This window comes from Sceloporus occidentalis, unplaced genomic scaffold (genome assembly GCF_023333645.1).
Source record: "Sceloporus occidentalis isolate IW3139 unplaced genomic scaffold, rSceOcc1.0.p SCAF_5, whole genome shotgun sequence".
NCBI classification, from domain to species: Eukaryota; Metazoa; Chordata; class Lepidosauria; order Squamata; family Phrynosomatidae; genus Sceloporus; species Sceloporus occidentalis.
In genome coordinates, this window is record NW_028316985.1 from 81676089 (window position 1) to 81691454 (window position 15366).

Here is a 15366-nt window from a genome sequence, read left to right on the forward strand (position 1 = left end):
CTTTCTCTTCAGTTTTTCATCTCTCAAAGTAGATTTATCTTCCAGTTTGCAGTCCTTGTTATGTTTTCTGATTCTTTTGCTTCCTTAACCTATGTATTCAAGATACTGGTTATCCTGTTGGATAACCAGTATCTTGAATACATATGCTAAGACCTGCTGACAGAAATGCCACTGTCCTATTAGCCTTAGATTCCTATGATAATATGATGATATGCAGATGAAAAAGTAAAAATAATCGATTATGCATTCAGCTCTATTTATTTTAATGTTTTCTTTATGTTATAGGTGTCATGGTTGCTAGAGGGCTTTTAGCCAATCCAGCTATGTTTGCAGGATATGAAGAAACACCTCTGCAGTGTGTTAAAGACTGGGCTGATATTGCTCTTGAACATGGAACTCCTTTTACTTGCTTTCATCATCATCTCATGTACATGTTAGAAAGGATTACTTCGAAACAAGAAAAGAAAATTTTTAATGTTTTATCAAGTACATCTGCGGTTTTAGACTACCTTAGGGATAACTATGGCGTGTAGTAATTTTCTAATTATTGCAATCATGTCAAAGCTGCACTATTATAGTGCAAAGTGATTTGTAAATTTAGTATATGTATATTTGAAATATGTATATTTTTCTACTAATTATCTGGAACATATGTATTTACAATGTTTCAATACAATCATAATGGTAACATTGTTCAAATGTTGTATTGTCCAACAGCTGCATTCAGGTATCACATGAACTTTGATTCCAAACTTCAAGTGGGCTTGCCTCACACTTTACTCCATGCCACTAACTTTTGTTAGCAAATTTTTCAGATCTTTACTTTAGCAAGAAATTATCATTCATTCTCTAAGATATTTTAAAGGTCAATTGAAATAAAATATAATCTATGCTTACATATTACAAAAATCAGTAAGAAAGGCTGGAAATAGATTATTTTCTCTATTTCACTGGAATTCCAGTTGTCTAAACGGTAACTAAATGCCTTCCTAAATATTCCATTATCCTGAAATTTAAAAGATTGAATATTTAGATTTTCAGGTGGCATTATAGTTAAATTTATCTTTTAACTATTTTAAGTATCTAGAAGATCTCAGCTTCTATCAACAGATCTTTTAAGTTGATTACTTCAGTATTCAGTGCTGCTTTCTGAACACTTGTAGCTCATGCTTCTCTCTCCTTCCTTCCCCATCTTTAACAAAATTAGAATGGCTCTGTTTTAGGAAGTACTAAAACAATCCTGTTCCATGCATTCTTACGTTGCTTTCAGACAGTACTGTGGTCGGGTTTGTGTGTGTATGTGCCTTCAAGACTTATGGCAAACCCATGAATTCCATAGTGTTTTCTTAGGCAAGGAATATACTCAGAGATGGTTTTGCCAGTTCCATCCTCTGACCTATAACCTACAGCACTTGGTATTTGTTGAAAGACCCCCATCCAAGTATTAACCAATGCTGACTCTACTTAGCTTCTAAGATCAGAGGCTTTAATTTACTATATCAGATACTATTCATCTGTACAGTAGTGCCTGAAACCTCTGCCTCCCAGTTCATATCAAACTCTCTTCCTTTTCCCCTATGTTCTAAATAACAATGCACTACAAGAGCACTTTAAGACTGCATGGAAAATCCCATGAGGACCCACTTCACTGTGCTTGCACAGAAGCTCAAATTATGGAAGGAGAACAATGTGTAACAGCTAAAATACAAGATGCATAACCGTTTTATTCCAGATTGACAAGTCCAAAGCAATGCTACCTCTGACTGACAAGTCATGTACCCATGTCTGCATTTCAGTTTGATAGGGAGAATGTAAACAAAACTGACTGCTGGGTACTCTGACAATGAATTAAATATCTAGCATGCAGATTTAATGACTGCATAGATACACTCATTGAATAAATAAAAGGGTGTGGAACTATGTAGGAGAGTAGGTTAGGCAACTATGCCCTATCAGATGAAAATGTCATAAGCAGTTAAGAGTACATAAGCCACAGACATCTTCTTGCATACTTCTGTTAAAGCTACCCCTGTTCTTGCTTAGACCCACACCCAACTTAGTTATTTCAGAGACGACGTGTCCATCACTATTGTGAAAATGATATCTATTAATAAGCAATGCTATTGGAAAAATCATAACTGGTTGCACTGGGAAGATAGAACTTTAATAATGCAGGTAGGTAAGAGGAAATTCTAAGGTTTCAATCCTATGCATATGTACCTGGCTTTAAGCCCCATTGATGACTGTGAGGCTTACCTCTGGACAAAGATTTATAAGTAACCACTGGTACAGTGAAGGCTTCCCCAACAGCTGCAATCCTATGCACATTTGGAAGCAAATGCAGTTTAATGCCATTAAATTTGTCAAGATGCACAGAACTGTACTGGAAATTAATTAAGGGCACATCCCCAAGACAATACAGGCATAGCTCTGTTTGAAAAACCTCTGACAAAAGAAGCTCCTTTTAACAAAGTCTTTTTGTGCCCCCCCCCCAGCCCCCACCGACTCCTTGTCTTCTTTCTGGGAGGTTGGGTTTTTTTTAGCAGCAGCATCATTAGGAGGATGGTGAAGAACGTGGAGAAATAAAGACTTTCAGTGTCAGGTTGCAATAGCATGCCTACAGTGAACAATGCAATAAAACCCAAGGTGGAAAAAATGGGACTCTAGCTGATCCTACTGTAAACATATGTGCTTGTCTATAACAGGCAAGATAAACAGCAGCTGCCTCCAGAATCCCTTGCTGAGCATACATGAGCAGCAAAACAGAGAAAAGGGGATAGCTCATAAGCCTGCTTCATCAGCAACATGCAGCATGTTAAAAAATTATGTTCCTATACATAACATTGTAAGCCTGAGGGCAGGGAACCATCCAATTAAAAAGATTGTATGTACAGCGCTGTGTAAATTTACAGCACTTTATAAATAAAGGTTCATAATAATAACATGTATATGTTTGGCCACTCAAAAATGAACACTAGTGGGGAGGGGGACACATTCCTGGATGGATTTTGGAAGAAGCTTTCAAGTAATCTCTAATGTTAAAAAATGTATTCTTATCCAAGGCTCAATTGACCTAGTTGCTTCATTTCATGTGTATCTATTCTTAGTTTTGCTGAATCCTTTTGAACTGCTCCTGTTTTTTTGTGGTGTAGGAACCTATGTTTATTCTTTTCATGTTATTTCTGCCTCTGGTACCAAATTTTATGTTAAAGTAACCTCCAGGAACGCATCTACTTCATTAAGTGTGGTCTACTTGTATATGAATCATAATACTTAAACTATCCTGTTGTAAATGCAATTGAAGGCAGGGGTTCAGAAGTGGAGTGGATTTTCCCCCTACAACTTTTCATTCTAGCTAGCGGCAGGGGAAAAAAACACTTTTATTATCTTAAAGCCCAGCAATTTCATTTCATTATGGCAGAAGTTTTTATCCACAACCATACACCACAAAAATTATATCTATTTGTCTTTAAGATTTCACAACATTATGTTGCATTAAACAAGCAGTGTGTATGAAACTTCAGGCTCATTAATGAGTGAATAATCTTGTGCATCAACAGATAATTAAGAAGGCTGTGCCTGAAACAGGAGTAGGAAGGCATCAGTCTTAATTGTAGGGATACAGACTTACCTGGTTAGAAATTGTTCATATGTAGGTGCTGCTGTTGTATGTATTACGATTTTTGAACAAATACTTCAAAGTACCCATGATTAGCCTTGCCAGTTCGACAGCTCCAAGGTAAGTGGTCTTAAGTCCTGTTGTAAGAAGAGAAGGGCATTGCTCAATTGCATTTCATCATAAAGTATGAAATCTGAAAGAAACTGGTTCTGTTTGTTCTAGGAAATAGTTCAAGGCAGAAAGGGGCAGAATATAGAAAGCCGTAAAGCAGGACAAAAATGGAGGATGAAGAGATACATACATTGGGCATATAGGTCCGGGTGCTTGACTAGCTGGAAAGTGAAAAGCTGGGATAATGTAACTATTGTTTTAAGTAGTCTATAAGTTTTGAAGAGCCAGATTTCAGCTTAAACTGGATATGAGATATATAGTTAACATGATCTTGCATGGGGATGCTGTAATTAAATTATAATTATATCATTGCAAAAGGTGTAGTTTCAGCCAAATTACATAGGAACTAAATGTTCTTGCTGTTTTTGTTTTGTTTTGTTACAGAATTGAACACTGATTAACTTACAAGGTTCAATAACATTCAAAACCCACAAAACGGTGATATTGTTTGGTTCGATAAAGTTATCTCAATTTTGTGGGTTTTGAATGTTGTTCTACTTTGCTGTATGGACAACACGGCTACTCCTGGAAATGTTTTCTTACTTTCCAACTGGGTTATTGTAAGTTTGAAGTTAAGACTCCCTGAGTTGTTAGCTTTTATATGTTCATGTCCCCCTTTTTTCTTTGAATGCCCTACATCTTACAGTGCCTTGTCCTCCTTTGCAGTTAAGACACCTGCTCACCCTGAGTGTTTTAGCTTTTATTTGGTCATGTCTTACATTTTTTTCCCTTGAAGGCCCTACATTTTACAGTGCCCTGTCCTCATTTGAAGTTAAGAGACCGGGTCACTTGAATTTTTAGCTTTTATTTGGTCATTTTCCTCAATGCCTCCTTATATTTGTGCCTTGTCCTCCTTTGCAGTTAAGACACCTTCTCACCCCGAGTTTTTAACTTTGGTCATGTCCTCCATTTTCTTCCTTGAATGCCCTCCATTTTACAATGCTTTGTCCTCCTTTGAAGTTAAGAGACCTGGTCACTTGAATTTTTAGCTTGTCTTTTCTTCTTTTGTGTCATGTCCTCCATTTTTTCCTTGAATGCCCTACATGTCCTCCTCTGAGGTTGAAACCCCCGCTCACCCCTAGTTGTTTACCCTTTATTTGGTCATCATGTCCTCCATTTTTTTCCCCTTGAAATGTCTCAGTGCCTTGTCCTCCTTTGGAGCTGGGACACCTGCTCACCCTCTCAGTCTGCATCCAGACTGGAGAAACAACCCGGTTTGGCACCGCTTTAACTCTTCGTCTGGCTCAAGGCTATGGAATTCTGGGAGTTGAGGTTTGTTGTGGGCACTACAACAAACTCCAACTCCCAGGATGCCACAGCCTTGAGCCAAAAATAAAGTTAAAGCGGGGCCAAACCGGGTTATTCCTTCAGTGTGGATGCAGCCTAATAAGGCTACCGACTTCCCTCTTTCAGCTCGTCCCAGAGACCCCTTTGTGTGTTAGACATATTCAGAGTTTTAACTGAAGGTGAGGGGAAAATGAACCCCCTCAGAAACACAAACACACCCCTTTCTTTCTCCGCCATGGCTTCCTTCCTTCTCTCCCTCCCTCCCCTTCGGAAGGGCCTCCGCCGCCCGCCTTTTTTAGGAGCCCGGGAAGGAAGGCCTGGCTCCCCTCCTCCTCCTCCTCCTCTTGCTTCGTCGCTTCCGCCACCGCCATCGTCTCGCCGAAAAATTGGGGGACGGAGCCGGTGGCCAGGGGATGAGGAAGGAAGGCCAGGCCTAGAAGGGGAGCGCCTGTGAGGCAACGCGGTAAAGACTAGAGGCGCCTCGGAGGAGGAGGCCTCAACGGCTCCCCTCAGAAATGGGGGCTCGAGGAGAGGGTTCGCGTGGGGAAGCAACCCGTGTTTGCCTCTCCTCACGACCCACAGAAGAGGGAGGGAAGAAGGAAGGAAGGAAGGGGGGAGATGTCAGTAAAAAGGATGTGAAGGGGCTTTGTATGAGAAATCGGATTAAACTCTCATTGCTGCATCCACACTGGAGAAATAACCCGGTTTGGCACCGCTTTAACTCTTTCTTTGGCTCAAGACACTTAAAGCGGTGCCAAACCAGGTTGTTTATCCAGTGTGGATGCAGACATAACCTGGTTTGGCACCTCTTTAGTGCCACAAGAAACCACAGTTCCCAGAATTCCATAGTATTGAGCCATGGTAGTTAAACAGGTGTCAACAAGCCTGTTTTGGAAACAGGTTTGTTATTGACACACAGTGACCAGCAAAAGGCAAGACAAAATGGAGGACTTGACCACACAAAACCTGAAAATGATCGATACTTCTACACCACTTCATTCATAAGGACTCTTCTTAGGTCCAAAACGCACTACAGATATGATCCAGTTTGAGGACCGCTTTTAACTGCAAAAGCATTGACATTTCTATACCGCTTCATAAGGTCCAAGACACACTGCAGAAATAATCCACTTTGAGGACCACTTTTAACTGCCCTAGGGAATTCTGGGAACTAACTGTACTGTTTGGGAGTCATTTGAGCCTCCTCTCAGAGAAAGAGAGAGAGATCTGGTGCCACAATAAAACAATTCCCTGGGTTCCTTATCCAGGTCGGGATCAATTCTTAGCAGAAGAACCGCTAAAAAGTGGCTACCAAAATACCTCGGGCTTTTGGCATTTGCCCCACTTTTTTCCCACTGGAATCGATCAAATGAGGATGAGAACCCATTTCCAGTGGGAACTAGGGGCATATAAATCGATCCAGGGTTCGGAGCTTGTGACAGTGGGAACGATCCCATAGTTTACAATCTACTCCTATGCAATGTCAGTGGGTGCCTCTTAGGAATGTTCAAAATGGAGGATGTTTTGGAGCTCCTCCTTGGGCAGAAAGGTGGGGATGTAGGACGCGTCCGGGGAAAGGAGTTCCATGTTCCTTTCTTCCTCTTTGCTGGGGTTCTGTTTTGAAACCATGGTGAGCTAATGGAGCTTCCTTCTCTCCGTAGGGCCCTCACAAACAAGATGACCTTCCAGTGGACAGCTGTGGCAGGCTTCCTGTATGCAGAAATAGTGATCTTGTTATTCCTCTGCATCCCTATTATCTCTCCCCTGAGGTAAGAGTGTGCTGTGGCCTGTGAAATGGCTGCCTTGTTTTGTGTGTGTTTGTGTTTTATAAAAGAGATGTGTTGTATAGTTGAGTGAGAACTACCACTTAACAACTGAAAACACACTCGTCCCTCCACAGTTGCAGCTTTGATTATTCACAGATATTATTAATATGTTCTCCCTAGGGATACTTGAGAGAACATCTCTCTAGGAATCTCTAGGTCCTCCAACACAATTCTGTGGTCAACTTTAACCAAAAGTCGCACTGAAGAATATAGGACTCTATTACATGAGGGACTTGCCGTGCGGTGATCATAGCCCAAATGTTGGCCAAACACTGCAGAAGTGTGGAGGTGGGATCATCCGTCGCACTTCTGAAACGTAATTGAGGCATTCTGCTGTTCTTCCGTTGACTGATCGTTTACAGAGAAGCCATTTTTATAATAACGGAAGATCCTGTTATTACAAAAATGTCTTCTCCGTGAACGATTGGTTGATGGAAGAAAAACGAGAGTGCTTCAGTAACGTTTCAGAAGTGTGATGGACGATCCCACCTTCGTGCTTCTGGAGAGTTTGGGTAACGTTTGGGCTACAAAAGCCCCAGTCAGCTGGGCCAGTAATCAGGAATTTGGGGAGCTGCAGTGCAAAATAGGACATACTAAAACAATGACATTACTTGCCCATAATTACCCATCTTTTGATCTCTGAGTGAGAGAGAAAAGAGCTGGGTCTTCTGAAAACAGTTAATTAAAATAATGGTCACTTTCAAGTGTGACTAAGCCTTTGTTCTAATGCCACTGGAGATGTGCAAACACTCATGGTTTGTTTTTGTTTTTTAATTTGAATCTATGGTCAAATCTAGTTTTTAACCCCAAATATGACTTGGTCTGTGGGTTAAAAATCTATGAAACTTGCCTAACTGTGAATGGCCAGGTTTCTGTGGATTGAGTCTACTCTAGTTGGGACTGACAATTGGATTTAGAGCATTGCAGTGGTTTGAGTGTTGGACTGTGACTCTGTAGGCCAGGGTTCAATTCCCAGCTTGGACACAAAACCCACTGGGTGACCTTGGGCAAGTCACATGCCCTCAGCCTCAGGGGATGTCATTGACAAAACCTCTGCTGAACAAATCTTGCCAAGAAAACCCCATTATAGGGTCACCATAAGTCAGAAACAACTTAAAGGCACACATCAACAACAACAGAATCCTATTTGGCCATGGAAACCCACTGGGTGGCCTTAGCAAGTCACAGTCTCTCAGCCTCAGAGGAGGGCAAAGGCAAGACCCCTCCGAATGAATCTTGTAAAAAAAAAGCTGTTTCCATAAATCGGAAACCATTTGAAGGCACACAACAATCGTATTCCACTTCTCCAAAGCATACACAGTATGCCACAATATTTTTGGAAAAATCTGAAAGTGTATGGTAAGCAAAATTCCATTAGGAAATTCAGGGAAGTTAACAGGGAGCACTTTGGTGCATCAGCAGCTTGATTAGTGGTTTCTCTTGAATCACAGTAATGCAGCTGCCATCAGCTACTGTGCTTGTTTGTATATAGACTCCTAACAGAATGTAATAAGACACGATATAATATCAGTGTTAATAATCAGTGGAATTTAAAGTAAAACAAAAATAACTGGTGTGACAAGCTGTCTCTTACAGTAAATGTGGACCAGGTGAATAGGTGAAAAAGGAAAGAAACAGTTTGCCAGACACTGCAATCCTGTACACATCTACTCAGACATAAATCTCAATAAGTTCAGTGGGGCTTATTTCCAGTAAAATGAGCATGAGATTGCCACTTTACAACTTTACAGCAAAACAACATAATACTTGCAGAAGGCAGTAGCTGCTCATTGCCCAACAGCAGCTGCATGAATGAAGATGCATTTTTTGGAGACAGAGGAAGAGTACAGACTATTGGATGAACCAGATTTCTATATAAAATGGGTGAGAAATGTGTGGTGCTCTGGTTATTGCTGGACTGTGGCTCTTAGAGGTCCTTGCCAATGTAGCCAGTGGTGAGAGATCATAGAATCATAGAGTTGAAAGAGACCACAAGGGCCATCCAGTCCAACCCCCTTCCATGCAGAACTATTTTGCATTCTACACAATTTTGCACAATCAAAGCACCCCTGACAGATGGCCATCCAGCCTCTGTTTAAAGATCTCCAAAGAAGGGGACTCCACCATTCTCTGAGGATGTGTGTTCCACTATTGAACAACTCTTACTGTCAGGAAATTCCTCCTAATGTTTAAGTGGAGTCTCTTTGCCTGTAGCTTGCATCCATTGTTCTGGGTCCTATTCTCTGGAACAGCAGAAAACAAGCTTGCTCTCTCCTCAATATGACATCCCTTCAAACATTTAAACAAGGCTACCATATCATAACCTTCTCTTCTCAAGGCTAAACATACCTAGTTTCCTAAGTCTCTCCTCATAGGACATTGTTTACGGATCCTTTACCATTTTGGTTGTGCTCCTCTGGACACGCTGCAGCTTTTCAACATCCTTTTTGAATTGTGGTGTTCAGACCTAGACACAATCATCCTGGTGAGGCCTGACCAAGGCAGAATAGAGTGGCACTATTACTTACCTCAATCTAGACACTATACTTCTATTGATGCAGCCTAGAATCTCATTGGGATTGTTAGCTGCTGCAGCCAATTCCAAATACATTTCACGTTTTCATTGTCCAGCTCACATTTTACTTCCTTGTTTGCCAGAATATAGTGGGGAACCTTGTTAAAGGCCTCACTGAAATCACTATATGCTATAGCTACAACATTCCCTTTATGTACCAAACTGATAATTTTATCAGAAAGGAGGGATCAGATTAGTCTGGCATGACTTGTTTTTCAGAAATGCATGCTGACTTTTTGTGATTGTGGCGTTGCCCTCTAAATGCGCACAGACTTTCTGTTTAATGATCTGTTCTAGAATCTTTCCTGGTATTGATGTCAGACTAACTGAATGATAATTGTTAGGATCCTCTTTTTTTCCTTTCTGAAGATGGGTACAATGTATGCCCTCCTCCAGTGTGCTGGGAGTTCTCCTGTTCTGCACGAGTTCTCAAAGATTATTGCCAATGGCTCCGATATTACATTTGCCAGTTCTTTTAATACCCTTGGATGTAGTTCATCTGGTCCCAGAGACTGAGGGCCCGAACAAGCAGGCCAAAATAAAGCTGCTTTGAGTCACTTTGGAGGCATACTGTTTAAATGACACACGCATCTTATGAGGCCAGAAGCTACGCCAAAGCTTAACTCCAGTCTTTAGGATTGGAGCATGGCTTTGGTGCAGCTTCTGGCCTCTTAGGACGCATGCAGCATTTAAACAGCATACCTCAAAGTGACCTGAAGCAGTTTTATTTTGGCCTGTCTGTATGGGTCCTAAGACTGAGGCTGACCAACCCCTGTTCTAAGAAGACAATATCTTAAATCAGCTGTCAACCAGCCATCCCAAATCAACCATGCAAACATTATAAAGAAACCCAAATAATTCCTACCCCTGACATAAAAAAAGGAGTTTGACAGGTATAACTTATATTACTTATCACTTATATTATATATTGCAGATTAATATTATATATTACTATCCCATCCTATAGCTGAAAATCTCAGGGCAGGCTACAATAAAATCAGGTAAGACAATAAATAATGAAAATAATGTAAAGAAACTTTGTTATTTGTTGTTGACTCCAAGTCATTTTTGACTAATGGTGACTCTAAGGCAAACCTATTTTAGGGTTTTCTTGGAAAATTTCTTCAGAGGGTATTTGCCATTGCCGTCCTCTGAGGCTGAGAGAGTGTGAACTAAAATATATTAAATCATTTATCAGTTTAAAAGCATACAGTTTAAACTTGCACTTGCAGTTCTTTGGTTACCACTAGTACCACTACTACTAGAAATAAATTCTAATGGGTTTATTCATACTTAGTCCCAACTACATGTTCATACAACACTTAATTTCCTTTGATATGCTTGGGATACAGCTGCATGAACTCTTTTGGATCAGGTTAATGTTACAAGGATAAGGATTATTCTTTGACGTTACTGTGATCATTTTACTAACAAGATAATCAAAGGTGTGATCTAAATACAGACATGAAGGGATTGTTGTCTTCAGAGTAACACTTTAAGAGGATCTGAAAGCAGCAACTTAGTCTCATTAAACGTAGATGCTAAAGACACCTAGTCTCGTTAGATACAAACAGGGTTGGAATTCAGTGCCTTTGAATCTACAAGGTATGCCTTTTCTCATTAGTGCAGCTGTAATGTGATAGGCAAAGCTGTACCCGTCTCTTCTATGCAGATCTAGAAAATACTGGCGCCTCCACTGGTGCAGTAAACCTATCTCTTGTTGTTAACTGCCCTTGTGTTGATCACGATTCTTGGAGATGTCTAACCCTATTCCCCACCGCTCAGCTCACATCCTGCAGGCTCAGGACTGTGGTCTCTCTGTTAGTTTTTTGTGGGTTTTTCGGGCCATGTGGCCATTTCTAGCAGAGTTTCTTTCTGATGTTTCACCAGCATCTGTGGCTGGCATCTTCAGAGAATGCTTTGCCTGGAAAAATTGGGTGTATATATATATATACTGTGTGAGCCTGGGAATGCAGGAGTGATTTGCATGTGTATTGTTCTGTGTTGATGGCTGGCCAGCCACAGATGCTGGCAAAACGTCAGAAAGAAACTCTGCTAGAACATGGCCATATAGCCTGAAAAACCCACAAAAAACTATGGAAGCCTTCGACTTTACGTCTCTCTGATTGATTCCAACCATTTGGCATGTGGTCTCCCTCTCTTTTTATTACTGTCTATATTTCCTAAGATTATTGTATTTTCTAAAGATTCATTCCTTGTCATGTTGTGTCCAAAGTATGAACACCTCAGTTTAGTCATCCTGGCTTCCAGGGAGAGTTTAGGCTTGATCTGTTGTACAAACCATTTGTTTGTTGTCTTGGCTGTCCATGATATCCTCAGCACTCTCCTCCAGCACCTCATGAGTTTATTTTCTTTCTGTTGGCATTCTTCACTGTCCAGCTCTCACATGGATATATAATGAGGAAGAATGCAATGGCTTGGACAAACCTCGCTTTGGTGTTCAGAATTATATCTTTACACTTCAGGGTCTTGCCCAGTTCTTTCATTGCTGCCCTTCCCAATCCCAGCCTTGTTCTAATTTCTTGACTGCAGTCTCCATTCCAGTGAATATTTGGTCCACTGTATGGAAACAACATATGGATGTGGTGGCTTGGTGGTTAAGATGCCAATTCTGATGATCGCAAGATCAGAAGGTTGGGAGTTCGAGGCCCAAGTGCTGCATGGTGGGGTGAGCTTCTATCACTAGTCCCAGCTTTTGCCAACCTAGCAGTTCGAAAGCATGCAAATTCAAGTAGATGGATAGGTACCATTTAAGTGGGAAGGTAACAGCATTCAGTGGAGTCATGCTGGTCACATGACCACCAAGCAGTACTCAGACAATACTGGCCCTTAGGTTTAGAAATGGAGATGAGCACTGCCCCCTACAGTCAGTTATGACTAGACATTCATGTCAAGGGACTACCTTTACCTATTACAATTTTCTCATTTTCTAGGATGAGTTCTTATAGATCTTCCTTGGCCATTATTTTTGTTTTCTTGATGTTTAAGCCAACCTTGGCACTTTCCTCCTTGATCTTCTTCAATAGATGCTCCAGGTCTTTGTTGGTTTCTGCTAGTAGTATTGTGTCATCTGTGTATCTAAGGTTGCTAATGTTCCTTCCTCCAATCTTAGCTCCTCCTGCCTCTGAGTCTAAGCCTGCTCTGCGTACAATATTTTCTGTGTACAGGTTGAATAAATAGGGTGTATATTTATTTCAGAATATTCTTGTTTATTTAAAACTGTGAAAATTATATTTTAATAGTAAGCTTTACTATGATTTAAAGAACTGCTGAAAAATAATTAATCACATCTTGCTGTGGCCATGAAAAGGTTTACATAGATCTCTTCTCACATGTTAAACTTCTTTGAAACATTGCAATTTCTGTTTTACAGATGGCAGAAGGTTTTTTCGATCACTGTGTGGAGTAGACTTGCAAACATTTGGAACAAGGCATTCCTTACTATTATAGTTCTATTAATTGTTTTATTTCTTGGTAAGTATGAAAACTGTTTTTCACTATTAGCATTAACATGCACTGGATACATGGTAACTAACAAATTAAACATGTATGCTTGGGCAGTTGTTTGATTTTGGTGCACATGGAAGGAAAGCCAAAAAACCAAAAAGCTTTTGCTGCAGAATCAGCTGAGCTGCAGAAAAAACATGCATGTTCATCAAATCACAAAACAAGTTTAAGATTTGGCAAGAGAACCTACTGATTACCTGTAGCAAGAGGTGATTTTAAAAGAATCAACAGGTGGCACTATTTCCCTTTATACATCTATGTCTATTTTAGGAAATACTAAAGCAGTCTTGTTCCATGTATCCCTATGTTGCTTTCGGCCAGTACTATGGCTGTGTGTGTGTGTACCTCCAAGTCACCTCTTGACCTATGGCAACTCCATGGATTTCATAGTGTTTTCTTAGGTAAGGAATATTCAGAGGTGATTTTGCCAGTTCCTTCCTCTGAAATATAGTCTGCAGCATTTGGTATTAGTTGGTGGTCTCCCATTCAAGTACTAACCAGAGCTGACACCTGTTTAGCCTCCAAGAGTAGATGGGATCTAGTGCTTTTGGTGGTTTTATGCCAGCTAAAGTTACTCTTAAATTAATACAGTTAAGCAAACAACTGGGCAGTATGGTTTCTGGAAATTAGTTTCTGTAGAACAGGGATGGGAAATGTTTTGCATTCTGTTTAGGTGACAGTTTTGGATGACAGTTCCCATCATCACTTGCTCTTTGCTATACCGCTTGGGATTTCCAGGGTTGAAGTCAAAAATTCTCAACAGCCACAATCATGATATTGATTATTTTCCTCCAGTCTGATGTCCTTCAGATGTTTTTGGGCATGGTGAGAGATTGGGCATGGTAGAAGATGTATCCCTAAATACCTTCATATTTATTGCCATATTGGAGAATTGCACTTTAGAGGAATTGCAACAAAGTCTTTGACATCCTTGGTTGGATTTTATATTGGGGAAGAAGAAAATGCCATGTTCTTTCCAAAGTATTGCTAAATACCAAGCTGTGTTTTCATTATAATGTTAGTTGTACTGTTTCCTTTCTGCTATAAGAGCCTGTATTGGTGAAGTGATTCTATTAAGTATGTATTACAAAAAGCCATTCCTTTTAAGTTGGGGTTGGCAGAAGTTTGCGGGGAGCGTGAGCCATGTTTTAAAGCAGGAATATGCTCCCAGAAAGAGAGCTTGCATGGTTTCAATGTTGGACTAAGTCTCTGGAGACCAGGATTCAAATCCTCCCCCTGCCATTCAACGATAAACAGAAATCCACTGGGTGACCTTGGGCAAGTCACACTCTCAGCCTGAGAGGAAGGCCATGCCATACTTCGCAAACTAATATTGCAAAGAAAACCCCATGATAGGGTTGCCATAAGTCAGAAATAACTTGAAGGGCACATAACAACAAATTGTCCCAGAAACCTCTCCCAAGTATATAGTTCCCTACTTTAAAGAAAACAAGGCCTTTTTTATATATGCCTCTTTAGATGCTTTAGGCAACATATTTTCTCCTGCCTTTGCCTCTCAGTGACCATTCTTGAAACTCAACACCATACCCACAAGTTTTGCATTACTGTTGCTATGCACACATACAACCTGCTCATTCTCAGCTATAAAGCTCTATTCCTAGATACATCACTCAATGTATCTGATGTAGCCTCTAAAAGCTTATACTACCAACTTCTTTTTCTCAGTCTCAAAGGTGCAAAAATCCCTGTGCATACCAGACTAACATAGCTATGTCTTTGAATTCTAAAAAAAGATGTTCTAATTTCCCTGTCCTTTCTGTGTGATATTACAGTTCACTCTCCACATTCATAGGGGTTGGGGTGGAGCACCCCCACAAAAGTAGAAAAACTATGAATATCATAAGCTCCCCCACCAACATGACTACAGTAGACTCCTTTCCTGCTAACAGTCTCCAGTTCTTATCTCCTTTTTTCAGTTTGCCACCATGATCCCTCAGCCTCATTCTTAAGACACCTCCTGTCAATCCACCTCTTACTCCTCACTCCTTCTGCTTCTCTTCCCCTCACAATCTCCTGTCCTGCTAAAACCACCAGCCCCTCACTCTGGATCCCTGCTTGCCATCACAATCCCTCAGCCTCATTCTCAAGACCTTTCTTACTGATCCACCCCCCCTACTCTGTTCTGCTCTCCTTTCTCCCCACAATCGTCTGTCTTGCTAAAACCGCCAGCTCCTCACTTCAGATCCTAGCTTGCCATAAGACCTTTCCATCTGATCCACCTCTCCCCACATTTTATACTACACTTCCCTATTATTATATATCAGCTTTCTCACAATCTTGTTTCCAGCTCCCGTTTTGCTCTTATATCATTCAGTTGTATAATTTGACACTGCCTTTAA

The 15366-nt window shown here is 40.6% G+C and overlaps 2 protein-coding genes and 1 long non-coding RNA gene across 5 annotated transcripts in view; 2 read left to right on the forward strand and 1 right to left on the reverse strand.

Moving 5' to 3' along the window:
* The window catches only part of DUS4L (dihydrouridine synthase 4 like), a 15271-nt gene extending 14448 nt beyond the window's left edge, over positions 1 to 823 (forward strand). The window contains exon 7 of the mRNA XM_089524512.1: positions 286 to 823. Within this exon, the coding sequence (XP_089380638.1) occupies positions 286 to 533 (248 nt within the window). The 3' untranslated portion in view covers positions 534 to 823. The remainder of the gene's footprint in view (positions 1 to 285) is intronic.
* Positions 1 to 5388, reverse strand: part of LOC149312384 (uncharacterized) — a 6868-nt gene extending 1480 nt beyond the window's left edge. The window contains exons 1-2 of the long non-coding RNA XR_016281250.1: positions 5296 to 5388; positions 3632 to 3756 (exon numbers count right to left, since the gene is read on the reverse strand). This is a non-coding gene — a long non-coding RNA (uncharacterized LOC149312384). The remainder of the gene's footprint in view (positions 1 to 3631; positions 3757 to 5295) is intronic.
* The window catches only part of BCAP29 (B cell receptor associated protein 29), a 26061-nt gene continuing 15860 nt past the window's right edge, over positions 5166 to 15366 (forward strand). The window contains exons 1-3 of one of the 3 annotated variants that reach the window (XM_089524515.1): positions 5166 to 5256; positions 6739 to 6846; positions 12873 to 12973. In XM_089524515.1, the coding sequence (XP_089380641.1) occupies positions 6755 to 6846; positions 12873 to 12973 (193 nt within the window). In that variant the 5' untranslated portion in view covers positions 5166 to 5256; positions 6739 to 6754. Of the gene's footprint in view, positions 5257 to 5435; positions 5541 to 5562; positions 5698 to 6738; positions 6847 to 12872; positions 12974 to 15366 lie in introns of those variants that run through there. The other 2 variants (XM_089524514.1, XM_089524513.1) reach the window with 2 other exon arrangements.